This window comes from Rhinopithecus bieti, unplaced genomic scaffold (genome assembly GCF_001698545.2).
Source record: "Rhinopithecus bieti isolate Rb0 unplaced genomic scaffold, ASM169854v2 scaffold_10589, whole genome shotgun sequence".
In the NCBI taxonomy this organism is placed as follows: Eukaryota; Metazoa; Chordata; class Mammalia; order Primates; family Cercopithecidae; genus Rhinopithecus; species Rhinopithecus bieti.
This window is the reverse complement of record NW_016807065.1, coordinates 1,131,063-1,145,116: the sequence shown is the minus strand read 5'-3', so window position 1 is coordinate 1,145,116 and position 14,054 is coordinate 1,131,063. Positions and strand designations below refer to the sequence as shown.

At 46.6% G+C, this 14,054-nt stretch overlaps 1 protein-coding gene across 1 annotated transcript; it reads left to right on the top strand.

Moving 5' to 3' along the window:
- Positions 1-10,543: 10,543 nt before the first annotated feature.
- Positions 10,544-11,566, top strand: OR1M1 (olfactory receptor family 1 subfamily M member 1). The gene has a single exon (XM_017880074.1). It carries the CDS (start codon positions 10,604-10,606, stop codon positions 11,543-11,545), a length of 942 nt encoding a protein of 313 aa, XP_017735563.1. The 5' UTR covers positions 10,544-10,603; the 3' UTR covers positions 11,546-11,566.
- Positions 11,567-14,054: the final 2,488 nt, after the last annotated feature.

Genomic DNA, 14,054 nt, shown 5'->3' with positions numbered 1-14,054 from the left:
GAGAGTGAAACCCCGCAAAAAGGAAGGAAAGGAAGGAAGGAAGAAAGAAAGGAAGGAAGGAAGGAAGGAAGGGAGGGAGGGAGGGAGGGAGGGATGGGAGGGGAGGGGAAGGGAAAGGAAAGAAAGGAAGAAAGAAAAGAAGGGAAAGAAAGGGAGGAAAGAAAGGAAAGAAAGCAAGAAGGAAAGAAGGAAAGAAAGAAGTCTTATTGAACCAAATGGACTTTGAAAGTGTAATATAACCAGGCCAGGTGAGGTGGTTCATGCCTGTAATCCCAGCACTTTGAGAAGGCGAGGCAGGCAGATCACCTGAGGTCAGGAGTTCAAGATCAGTCTGACCAACATGGAGAAACCCTGTCTCTACTAAAAATAAAAAATTAGCCGGGCGTGGTGGTGCATGCCTGTAATCCCAGCTACTCAGGAGGCTGAGGCAGGAGAATCGCTTGAACCCAGGAGGCGGAGGTTGCAGTGAGCCAAGATTGCACCATTGCACTCAAGCCTGGGCAGCAAGAGTGAAACTCCATCTCAAAAAAAACCCAAAAAAACGTGTAATATAACCATTAATATTAATGCTACTGGCTGGGCGCAGTGGCTCACACCTGTAATCCCAGCACTTTGGGAGGCCAAGGTGAGTGGATCAACTGAGGTCAGGAGTTTGAGACCAGCCTGGCCAACATGATGAAACCCCATCTCTACTGAAAACACAAAAAATTAGCTGGGCGTGGTGGCAGGTGCCTGTAATCCCAGCTACTCTGGAGGCTGAAGCAGGATAATCGCTTGAACCCAGGAGGCAGAGGTTGCCTGAGCTGAGATCATCATGCCATTGCACTCCAGCCTGGGCAACAAGAGTGAAACGACGTTTCAAAAAAAAAAAAAAAAAGAGAAAAAAAACCATTAAAATTGATCCTACTGCCAACTGTTAACTCTCCAAATAAACCCAGCAAGTGCTTGTAAGCCAAAATAAAACGCCAACCACCCCATCCATCTGAATGGACCCCTCCTCTTGGCCAAAGGCATCCTAAAGTTAACCTGAAAAGCTACTTCAGGGCTGGGTGTGATGGCTCATGCCTGTAACCCCAGCACTATGGTAGATGGGCGAATCACTAGAGGCCAGGAGTTCAAGACCAGACTCTCCAACATAGTGAAATTCTATCTCTACTAAAAATACAAAAAATTAGCTGGGTATGGTGGCATACACAGGTAATCCTAGCTACCTAGGAGGCTGAAGCACATGAATTGCTTGAACCCAGGAGGCAGAGGTTGCAGTGAGCCAAGATTGTGCCATTGCACTGCAGCCTGGGCAACAAGAGCAAAACTCTATCTCAAAGCCAAAAAAAAAAAAAAAAAAAAATTTAAAAAAAAGAATTTTAAAGAAAAAAAAAAAAAAAAAAAAAAAAAAAAAATGTTAAAAGAAGTAATTTATAGAGAATAAATATAATATAGGTCGAAAACTCATATCTACACAAATAAAGGAAGAGCATTAAAGAAGTAATAGATAAAAGAGAAACAAGAGCTTTTGGCTGGGTGTGGTGACTGACGCCTGTAATTCCAGCACTTTGGAATTTCTATCGTGAAAGGTTTTTATTTCATGAGTGTTTACTGAGTGAGCACATTACCCAATAATCTGGGCATGGTCTCATAAAACCAAATTTCTTTTTTTTTGTTTGTTTGTTTGTTTGTTTGTTTGTTTGTTTGTTTTAGACGGAGTCTCGCTCTGTCAACAGCCCAGGCTGGAGTGCAGTGGCCGGATCTCAGCTCACTGCAAGCTCCGCCTCCCAGGTTTTTACGCCATTCTCCTGCCTCAGCCTCCCGAGTAGCTGGGACTACAGGCGCCCGCCACCACGCCCGGCTAGTTTTTTGTATTTTTTTTAGTAGAGACAGGGTTTCACTGTGTTAGCCAAGATGGTCTCGATCTCCTGACCTCGTGATCCGCCCGTCTCGGCCTCCCAAAGTGCTGGGATTACAGGCTTGAGCCACCGCACCCGGCCAAACCAAATTTCTAAAAATTTAGGAGGCTGAGGCAGGAGAATCCCTTAAGGCCAAGAGTTGGAGACCAGCCTAGGAAACATAGCGAGACCCCATCTCTATAAAACATCACAAATTTTTAAAAATTAGCCAGGATTGATGGCACACACCTGTAGTCCCAGCTACTCAGGAGGCTGAAGCGGGAGGATTACTTAAGCCCAGGAATTGGAGGCTGCCATGAGCTATGATCAGACCACTGCACTCCAACCTAAGTGACAGAGTGAGACCCTGTTCAAAGAAAAAGAAAGGAAAACAGAAAAACCTATAGATTAAAAAGGACTTAAGATAGTAATCAACCGATTGCAATCTATGGACATCATATGAATTCTGATGTGAAAAACTAAAAATACATGAGGCACTTTGGGTAATTTGAATAATGATTGTGTATTTGAAAATGTTATATAATTATTATTAACATTTTGAATCAAAATAATTGCCAGGCTTAGTGGCTCATGCCTGTAGTCCCAGCACTTTGGAAGGCTGAGGTGGGTGGATTGCTTGAGGTCAGGAGTCCAAGACTAGCCTGGCCAACATGGTGAAATCCTGTCTCTACTAAAAATACAACTTGGGAGCCTCCCTACTCGGGAGGCTGAGGCAGGAGAATCGCTTGAACCCGGGAGGCGGAGGTTGCGGTGAGCCAAGATTGCACCACTCCACTCCAGCCTGGGTGACAGAGCAAGACTCCATCTCAAAATAATGGTATTGTGGTTATGCTTTCAAAAGAGATTTTGTTTTTTAAAGACATACCAAAATCATTATATATATGGAATTCGCTCTGAAATTATCTCTGGGAAGAGAGAGGTCAAAGTAGGTAGGACACAAATTCAACAGAGGCTTGACTTGATCGTTGTGGAAGCTGAGTGATTGGGCACACAGGATTTCATTATATGAAGCTGAGGCACACCAAAAAATTTTTTAAAAGCCAGTTTTGTTGATCAAAGATAGTAGAATATTGGCAATTGCATATGGCTCAACCTAGTACTATGCTCTTTACTTTGTCTGTATTGGGGTATTTACATAGCTAATGGCTTTGAAAAACCAAGCCTTTGGATGGGCGCGGTGGCTCACGCCTGTAATCCCAACACTTCGGGAGGCCAAGGCGGGCGGATTACGAGGTCAGGAGATCGAGACCATCCTGGCTAACAAGGTGAAACTTCGTCTCTACTAAAAACACAAAAATTTAGCCAGGTGTGGTGGCAGGCACCTGTAGTCCCAGCTACTCGGGAGACTGAGGCAGGAGAATGGCGTGAACCTGGGAGGCGGAGCTTGCAGTGAACAGAGATCACGCCACTGCACTCCAGCCTGGGCAACAGAGCGAGACTCCGTCTCAAAAAAAAAAAAAGAAAAGAAAAGAAAAAGAAAAACCGAGCCTTCATGTACCCATCAGTTTCATGAGTATTTATTGAGTAGACACACAACCCAATAATCTGGGCCTGACCTTATAAAACCAAATTCCTGAAAATTCCTGGTCATGCCACCATGATCTCAACACTCAGTGAGAATCTGGCTGCAGACTTAGTCAGCCCACCACTCCGTGTACACCTATTAGGGTAGATTCTAGTTTCTCCTTTTGCAGAACTGAACGAAAGCCATGATGCCTTTACAGAAAGCTGCCCTGTTGAGATTAAGGGATGAAAGCAGGTAGCCCTGGGTCTTGGTGACAGATCACTGGGTGGACATGGGAAAATGTTTGGATGGTTTCTTAGTTCTTTTTTTTTATTTTTAGATAGAGGTTCACTTTTGTTGCCCAGGCTGGAGTACAATGGTGCAATCTCGGCTCACCGCAACCTCCACCTCCCAGGTTCAAGCGATTCTCCTGCCTCAGCCTCCTGAGTAGCTGGGACTACAGGTGCACACCACCACGCCAAGCTAATTTTTGTATTTTTAGTAGAGACGGGGTTTCGCCGTGTTGGCCAGGATGATCTCGATCTCTTGACCTCGTGATCCACCCGCCTCAGCCTCCCAAAGTGCTGGGATTACAGGCGTGAGCCACCGCACCTGGCCATTTCTTAGTTCTTTAAGCAATGAGGAACATTGGCTTTCAATAAGAATGGAAACTTCTGATATAAGAAGCCCTAGGCATTGGAAAGACTGAGTTTAGAAGGCAAGGAGAGTTTGTTCCTGGAGGAGAGGGTGCAGAGAAAGTTAGGAATCATGCAACTTACCCCTAAGTTGCCTCATGAAAACATAAAATGGTTCTTACTGCCATGTCCCAGCCCCCATAGGAAAAAAAACTATTCAGGGACTAGAGATGAAGTTGGACAATTTGTGTAACAAGGAGCTTGGGGAATTGACTTCTTATTGGCCCAGAAATTGTAAATATTCCCTCGGTTCCTACAAGTTATCTCCCACCCTAGCTTTTCTTCTTTGGACCAGGAGGACAACTTCCCAGTGCTTCTATGTAGCATCTGCTGGCCTGAGTATCTAACTTGATCATCTAGTACCTGCTGGGAGGACACTGAGCCAGTTTAACTCATGCCTGGGTGATGGTGTCAAGAAGAGGAAAGATAGCCCAGTAAGTGAGTTGAGAGAGAGAGAGAGACTGAACGAATGTTGATAAAATTAATGAAGGCCAAGCTCAATGAACTCAGATACACTGGAAGATTCTTTTTTATTATTTATTGATTTACTGATTTATTTATTTTAGAGACAGAACCTTGCTCTGTCATCCAGGCTGGAGTGCAGTGGCACAATCACAGCTCACTGCAGCTTCTACCTCCTGGGCTTAAGCAATCCTCCTGCCTCAGCCTCTGGAGTAGCTGGGACTACAGGCATGTGCCACCACATCTGGCTGATTTTTTGAACTTTTTTTTCCCCTGAGACGGAGTTTTGCTCTTGTTGCCCAGGCTGGAGTGCAATGGTGCAATCTCAGCTCACTGCAACCTCTGACTCCCAGGTTCAAGCAATTCTCCTACCTCAGCCTCCCGAGTAGCTGGGATTACAGGCATGCACCACCATGCCTTGCAAATTTTGTATTTTCAGTAGAGATGGGGTTTCACCATATTGGTCAGGCTGGTCTGGAACTCCTGATCTCAGGTGATCCACCCGCCTCGGCCTCCCAAAGTACTGGGATTCACTGTGCTCAGCCGACACTGGAAGATTCTGTCTGGTCAATCAGCTTCCACTTCTCAGCCCAGAATCCAATGGCTCTTCTTACCAAACTAGCTCAGCCTGGTTTAGTTGTGATGCTACCAGTCCTTTACCTAAAAACCATGATTATTTGTAGCACGGTTTTTCTCCGTAACTAGACTTCCTTTTTTTTTTTTTTTTTTTTTTTTTTTTTTTTTTTTTTGAGATGGAGTCTCACTCTGTCACCCAGGCTGGAGTAGAGTGGCACGATCTCAGCTCACTGCAACCTCCGCCTCCTGGGCTCAACCAATTCTCCTGCCTCAGCCTCCCAGGTAGCTGGAATTACAGATGCCCACCACCACACCCAGCTAATTTTTGTAGTTTTATAGAGCTGCGGTTTCACCGTAATGGTCACGCTGGTGTCCAACTCCTGACCTCCGGTGATCTACCCGCCTCAGCCTCCCAAAGTTCTAGCATTGCAAGCGTGAGCCACTGCGCCCAGCCTGGACTTTGTTTTCCAAGCCCACTTGAGTGCCTGAAGGAACAGATGGCTTCCCCCGCAATACTTCTGTAGGCAGAAGTTTGTGTTATTCCACATGTTGGGTCTTGGAAGCCCTTGGAGATTCCCAAGTATTCCAGGCTGAGAGACCTTAGACACAGAATGCAGAGGTCCAGATGGGGTAGAACTGGTGCTTCCTTGGAGAGAGGCTCATCAAGAAGCTTAAGAGATGAATCTTCCGGTTCCTGATACTTAAATTTTTCCCAAGAGCTGTGGAAGAATGAGGAGCAACAGAGTAATTCAGTGAAAGCATAGGTGTCAGGGCAGGAGGATGTCTGAGATCAGTTCGTTGATTCCATTAGTAATTTAATCACAGAGCGTTCACTGGCTTCTCTTGAGACAGAAAAATACTCTGACTCGGGCGGGCGCAATGGCTCACATCTGTAATCCCAGCCCTTTGGGAGGCCGAGGCGAGTGGATCACCTGTGGTCAGGAGTTCGAGACCAGCCTGGCCAACATGATGAAACCTCTTTTCCACTAAAAATACAAAAAATTAGCCAGGTGTGGTGGCAGGTGCCTGTAATCCCAGCTACTTGGGAGGTTGAGGCTGGAGAATCGCTTGTACCCGGGAGATGGAGGTTGCAGTGAGCTGAGATCACACCATTGCACTCCCGCCTGGGCAACAAGAGTGAAACTCCGTCTCAAAAAAAAAAAAAAATACTCTGACTCTTTTAAAAATGTTTTAATTATATATATTTATGAGTTATATAGTAATGTTTCCATATATGTAATGTACAGTGATCAGATCTGGGTAATTAGCACATCTATTATCTCAAACATTTATCATTTCTCTGTGTTGGGAATATTCAATATCTTCCTTCTAGCTGTTTAGCTGTATAGCATATTATTAACTGTATTCATCCTACAGGGATATAGAACACTAGAACTTACTCTTCCTATTTGCCTGTAATTCTGTATGCTGTAACAAATCTCTTCCTCTCTGCCCCCTCCCTCTACCCTTCCCAGACTCTAGTATCCTCTGTTCTTTTTTACTTCTATGAGATCATATTTTTCCTTTTGGCTTTCACATATGAGTGAGAACATGCAGTGTTTAACTTTCTGTTCCTGGCTTATTTCATTTATAATATGCTCCAGTTCTTTCCATGCTGCTGTAATGACAAGATCTCCTTCATTTTTATGACCGAATAGTTTTCCATTGTGTATTTATACCACTTTTTTTTTTTTTTTTTTTTTGAGATGGAGTTTCACTCTTATCACCCCGGTTGGAGTACAATGGCACAATCTTGGCTCGCTGCAACCTCTGCCTCCTGGGTTCAAGCGATTCTCTTGCCTCAGCTTCCCAAGTAGCTGGGATTACAGGCGCCCACCACTACGCCCAGCTAATTTTTTGTATTTTTAGTAGAGACGGGGTTTCGCCACGTCGGCCAGGCTGGTCTCGAACTCCTGACCTCAGGCGATCCGCCTGCCTCAGCCTCCCAAAGTGCTGGGATTACAGGCGTGAGCCACGGTGCCCGGCCTAAGGCTATTTTATCAACTGACATATTTTCCAAATATCACTGCCTGACTCAGCAGTTTTCAGAGTGCTCTGAAAATCCTCAGGGGTGGTGTGTGTGGGGGGCTGTGTTTCTCTATTTATGCAAGCTCCTCATAATCTGATCAATGCCACCCGGAGTTCGTCTCCCTCACTAAACTGAATTCATGAATCCGTGTGGGCTTCATGAATTATAGAGATTAAGAGTACATGCTCTAGATTTAGAATGCATGGGCTAAGTCTGCCATATGCTGTCTATGAAACTCTGTTTGATTTTATTAATCTTACTCTGATTCCATTTCTTCCTGCATGAAACAGCACTAACATCGTTCAGTTGTCATGAATAGCAAATTAGCAGAGACCTTCGATCAGTGCCTGGCAATACAGGATAATCATCACTGATTCATGCATATATGGAACAATTATGTTTATGCCTTCCGTATCCCAGACAAGATGCCTGTCACAAAAACGAACAAAGACAAACAATTCCTGATTTCAAATGTCTTGAGGACAGGGTCTGTGTATTTTTGTATATTTGTCCCCACAACTCAGCCCGGATCCTGCCACTGTATATTGCAATTAACAATAATAGTTTTTTCTTTTTTTGAGACACGTTCTCGCTCTGTTGGCCAGGCTGCAGTGCAGTGGTGCAATCTCAGCTCACTGCAAGCTCTGCCTCCCAGGTTCACACCATTCTCCTGCCTCAGCCTTCCGAGTAGCTGAGACTACAGGCGCCCGCCACCACGCCCAGCTAATCTTTTTGTATTTTTAGTATAGACAGGGTTTCACCATGTCAGCCAGGATGTTCTCGATCTCCTGACCTCATGATCTGCCCTCCTCAGCCTCCCAAAGTGCTGGGATTACAGGCGTGAGCCATCGCGCTCGGCTGACTTCAGGATAGTTTCAAAGGAAGATAATTGGATGCATGAGGCTAGCTAAAGATTAGTGAACTTGGCAACTCAGAAGTAGTAAGATTCTTTCATTTAGGGTGTCTGGAAGAGGAGATGACTGGAAATGACTATAAAAATAGAAAGTTCAGGCCAGCTGTGATGGCTCATGCCTGTAATCCCAGCACTTTGGGAGGCCAAGGTGGGCGGATCATGAGGTCAGGAGATTGAGACCATCCTGGCTAACATGATGAAACCCTGTCTCTACTTAAAAATACAAAAAATTAGCTGGGTGTGGTGGTGGGCACCTGTAGTCCGAGCTACTCGGAAGGCTGAGACAGGAGAATGGCATGAACCCAGGAAGCGGAGCTTGCAGTGAGCCGAGATCGCACCACTGCACTCCAGCCTGGGTGACAGAGCGAGACTCCATCTCAATAAATAAATAAATAAATAAATAAAATAAAAAATAGAAAGTTCAGACCAGGAGCAATGGCTTACACCTGTAATCCCAGCACTTTGGGAGGCCAAGTGAGGGCGGATCACCTGATGTCAGGCATTGGAGACCAGCCTGGCCAACAAGGTTAAATCCCATTTCTACTAAAAATACAAAAGTGAGCTGGACATGGTGGCGCACTCCTGTAATCCCAGCTACTCGGGAGGGTGAGGCAGGAGAATTGTTTGAGCCTGGGAAGCAGAGGTTACAGTGAGCCAAGATCGTGCCACTGCTCTCCAGCCTAGGCAACAGAGCAAGACCCCGTCTCAAAGGAAAAAAAAAACAAAGGAAGGAAGTTCGACTGGTAGAGGATGTGACACTCATTGATGGATTGGCTTTGGTGGTGGAGCTAGAAAGGGAGGAAGACTGAAAATTTCAAACACAGGCATCTGGAAGGATGGTGATTCCATTGATGGACGTTGTGGTTCCGGGAGAAAATAGACTTATTTTTTTATTTTATTTTTTTTTTAATTTGTATTTTTTTTAAGACGGAGTCTCGCTCTGTCGCCCAGGCTGGAGTGCTGTGGCCGGATCTCAGCTCACTGCAAGCTCCGCCTCCCAGGTTCACGCCATTCTCCTGCCTCAGCCTCCCGAGTGGCTGGGACTACAGGCGCCCGCCACCTCACCCAGCTAGTTTTTTGTATTTTTTAGTAGAGACGGGGTTTCACCGTGTTCGCCAGGATGGTCTCGATCTCCTGACCTCGTGATTTGCCCGTCTCGGCCTCCCAAAGTGCTGGGATTACAGGCTTGAGCCACCGCGCCCGGCCTATTTTTTTATATGTTGAGTTTGCCATGTCAGGAGAAAAGAAAAGAGGGAAACAATGCTTCATATAGCATTATTATTATTATTATTATTATTATTGAGACAGAGTCTTGCTCTGTCGCCAGGCTGGAGTACCGTGGCGTGATCTCGGCTCACTGCAACCTCTGCTCCAAAGGTCAAGCAATCTTCCCACCTTAGCCTCCCGAGTGCTTGGGACTATAGGTGTGCACCATCATGCCTGTTTTTTTTTTTTTTTTTTTTTTTTTGGTAGAGATGGGGTTTTGCCATGTTACTCAGGCTGCTCTTGAACTCCTGCATTCAAGCAATTTGCCCTCCTCTGCCTCCCAAAGTGCTGGGATTACAGATGGGACCCATCATGCCTGGCCCTAACATTTTTAGTTAATAAAAAAAGAAGAAGAGTTGCTATAAACACTTCATCCATGGTTTAAGGTGCAACCTATATATAAGCTGTTTTCAGGCCAAGTGCGGTGGCTCACAACTGCGATCGCAGTGCTTTGGAAGGCCTAGATGGGAGGATCAGTTGAGCTCAGGAATTCAACACCATCCTGGACAACATAGCAAGACCCTGTCTCCACCACACACACAAAAAGATAAATAAGCCAGGCTTGGTGGTGTGTGCCTGTAGACCTTGCTACAAGAGAGGCTGTGGAAGGAGAATGGCTTGAGCCCGGGAGTTCAAGGTTGGAATGAGCTATGTTTGCACCACTGCACTCCATCCTGGGTGACAGAGCAAGACTCTGTCTCTAAATTTAAACTAATATCTTTAGCCTGGAGCAGTGGCTTATGCCTCTAACCCCAGCACTTTGGGAGGCTGAGGTAGGTGGATCACGAGGTCAGGAGTTCGAGACCAGCTTGGCCAATATGGTGAAAACCCCGTTTCTACTAAAAGTATAAAAAATTAGCTGGGTGTGGTGGTGGGCACCTGTAGTCCCAGCTACTCAGGAGGCTGAGGCAGGAGAATCACTTGAACCTGAGAAGTAGAGATTGCAGTGAGCAGAGATTGCACCACTGCACTCCAACCTGGGCGACAGAGCAAGACTCTGTCTCATATATACATATATATATATATGTAATAATATATATAATATTTGTATTTTAGAGACAGGGTCTCTAAAGTTACAACACCATACATCTGCATCTGTGGAATGTATTTACATATATTCCATATATATATACACACACGGTGTCATAATTAGCCCAGATGAGAACTGGGATGCGATCTCATCTAACCTTCCAAAACCATCTCCCTGGCATTCCTATAACCTCCCCTTTCCACGCTTCCAGAGGACTCACACCCATGGAGCCAAGAAACCACACCAGTGCGTCTCCATTCATCCTCCTGGGACTCTCAGAAAACCCGGAGCAGGAGACATTTCTCTTTTCTCTGTTCCTCTGCATGTACCTGGCCACTGTCGTGGGGAACCTGCTCATCATCCTGGCCATCAGTGTAGACTCCCATCTCCACACTCCCATGTACTTCTTCCTGGCCAACCTGTCCCTGGTTGATTTCTGTCTGGCCACCAACACCATCCCCAAGATGCTGGTGAGCCTTCAAACCGGGAGCAAGGCCATCTCTTATCCCTGCTGCCTGACCCAGATGTACTTCTTCCATTTCTTCGGCATCGTGGACAGCATCATAATCGCCATGATGGCTTATGACCGGTTCGTGGCTATCTGTCACCCGTTGCACTACGCCACAATCATGAGCCCACGCCTCTGTGGTCTGCTGGTCGGCGCCCCCTGGGCTTTTTCCTGCTTCATCTCGCTCACCCACATCCTCCTGATGGCCCGCCTCGTTTTCTGCGGCAGCCACGAGGTGCCTCACTACTTCTGCGACCTCACTCCCATCCTCCGACTTTCATGCACGGACACGTCTGTGAACAGGATCTTCATCCTCATTGTGGCAGGGATGGTGATAGCCACGCCCTTCGTCTGCATCCTGGCCTCCTATGCTCGCATCCTTGCGGCCATCATGAAGGTCCCCTCTGCAGGCTGCAGGAAGAAAGCCTTCTCCACCTGCAGCTCCCACCTGTCTGTGGTTGCTCTCTTCTATGGGACCACCATTGGCGTCTATCTGTGTCCCTGCTCCGACTGCACGGCTATGAAGGAGAAAGCTTCTGCCGTGATGTACACAGCAGTCACCCCCGTGCTGAACCCCTTCATCTACGGCTTGAGGAACAGAGACCTGAAAAGGGCTCTCAGGAAGCTGGTTAACAGAAAGATCACCTCATCTTCCTGACCGCCAGGACTCGAGAACTTCCAGGGGTACAATGTATACATCTGGGGGTCTTGGGCTAACATCTGGAATTGCATGTATTGGAAAACCAGGCACTTTGAATTTTATTATTATTATTATTTAGAGATGGGGTTTCACTATGTTGCCCATGCTGGAGTGCAGTGGCGTGATCATAGCTCACTGCAGCCTCAAACTTCTCTGTGTGTGTGTTGTTTTACTAGAGATAGGATCTCACTAATTTGGCCAGGCTGGTCTGGAACTCCTGGGGCTCAAGCAATACTTCCTCCTCAGCCTCCCAATGTCCTAGGATTACGGGTGTGAACTACCACACTGAACCTCACTTTGAATTTTTTGTTCGTTTTTGTTTTTTGAGACAGAGTCTCACTCTGTTGCCCAGGCTGGAGTGCAATGGCATGATCTCTGCTTACTGCAACCTCCGCCTCCCAGGTTCAAGCGATTCTCCTGCCTCACCCTCCAGAGTAGCTGGGATTGCAGGTACGCATTACCATACCTGGCTAATTTTTGTATTTTTAGTGAAGACGGGGTTTTACCATGTGGGCCAGGCGGGTCTTGAACTCCTGACCTCAAATGATCCACCCGCCTTGCCCTCCCAAAATTCTGGGATTACAGGCATAAGCCACTGTGCCTGGGCTGCAATGACCTTTCCTGTCATTTTTGTTTCTACCTGTGGACAATGCTTGATGCCTCGGGGACATGGGGGTGAAATGGGGTGCAAAAGGAAGAAGCAGGGAAGATATCCCAAGAATAATATCTCAGGGCTAAGGAAAGAAGGCATGTGATCAAAATCCCACTGAGAGTTCTCCTAGTGGTACAGAAAATGAGGTACAGAAAAGAAAGAACTGGGCTGGACACAGTGGCTCAAGCCTGTAATCCCAGCACTTTGGAAGGCTGAGGCAGGAGGATCACTTGAGCCCAGGAGTTTGAGACCAGCATGGGTTGTGCCTCTGTACTCTAGCCTGGGTGACAGGGCAAGATGCTGTCTCAGAAAAAAAGAAAAAGAAAAAAGAAAAAGCCAGGCACAGTGGCTCACGCCTGTAATCCTAGCACTTTGGGAGGCAGAGGCAGGCAGATCACTTGAGCCCAGGAGTTAGAGACCAGCCTGGGCAACATGGTGAAACCCCATCTCTACAAAAAATACAAAAACTAGCCAGGCATGGTGGCATGCACCTATAGTCCTAGCTACTCAGGAGGCTGAGGTAGGAGGATCACCTGAGCTCGGGAGGTCGAGGTTGTGGTGAGCCATGATTGAGCCACTGCACTCCAGTCTGGGGGACAGAGTGAGATCCTGTCTCAGAATAAAATAAAATAAGAGAAAGAAGTTAAACAAACATCAGTATGGGGATAGATACATAAATTGTGGCACTATTATGACATGTAATAGTAATGTTAGACTAAGCATGGTGAATGCCCACCAATTTCAGAGAGTGGTGGTCCCTGGGAAGGGAAGGAGAGGAATAAAAACAAATCAAGAGGACTTCATGTATAAGTGTTATACTTTATTGCTGTTATTATTATTATATTTAACATTTTAAATCTCTTTTCAAAATTAAAACTAATTTTTTTTTTGCAGAGGTGAGCTCTTGCTATGTTGCCCAGGCTATGTTGCACATGCCTGTAAATCCAAAGCACTAGGATTACAGGCATGAACCACCACATCTGGCCTGTTTTGGGATTTTAAAAGAGAAACCGAAAGACTGGAAATGTAGGTGAGTGAGTCTCAACTTCCTCTCTTGGAGTTCTCACGGTCAAGAGACGGGGACAAGAGTCAAGTTATTAATGGGTAAAATCTGGAACCAAACATGGGGAAGACTGAAAAGCCAGACTCATCTCATCAAAGCCCCATCTGCAGTCAAAAGAATGAGGAAAACCAGAGAACTGTAGATTCCTTTTGTTTGTTTGTTTTATGAGACGGAGTCTCGTTCTGTCACACAGACCAGAGTGCATTGGTGCCATCTCGGCTCAGTGCAACCTCCGCCTCCTGGGTTCAAGCGATTCTCCTGCCTCAGCCTCCTGAGTAGCTGGGATTACAGGCACACGCTACCATGTCCGGCTAAGTTTTTGTATTTTCCGTAGAGACGAGTGCTTGGATGAACGGAGGCAAGATGGTGCACTTCCGGGTTCTTCATCCCCCAACATTTCCCGCGCGCGCGAAAATGCAGCCGGCGACCCGGGAAGGTGCAGACCAACTAGGCATGCACCAGGTGATGTCAATCTGAAGAGACCAAGATTTACCTGGTCGCACCTGCGGAATGCCCCCCGACACGCCCGTGCCCCGCCTATTGCCCTCCCACTCCTAGAAAAGCGGCTCCGGACGAGTGCCACACACGGACTTCCCAGCTTCCCCACTGCGGTCGGGACTGTCGGAACTCCGTCCGAGAGCTCCACGGGCAACTCTGTTGGCCTCATTTGCCAGAGGCCAACAGACCTCTCCCTACCCACCTTCTTCCCCTGAAGCTAGGTGACCAAAATAAACTTGCAGTTTTGCTCCTAC

Coding starts and splice junctions, on each gene's coding strand:
- OR1M1 (XM_017880074.1), top strand. CDS start 10,604: ATGGAGCCAAGAAACCACACCAGTGCGTCTCCATTCATCCTCCTGGGA.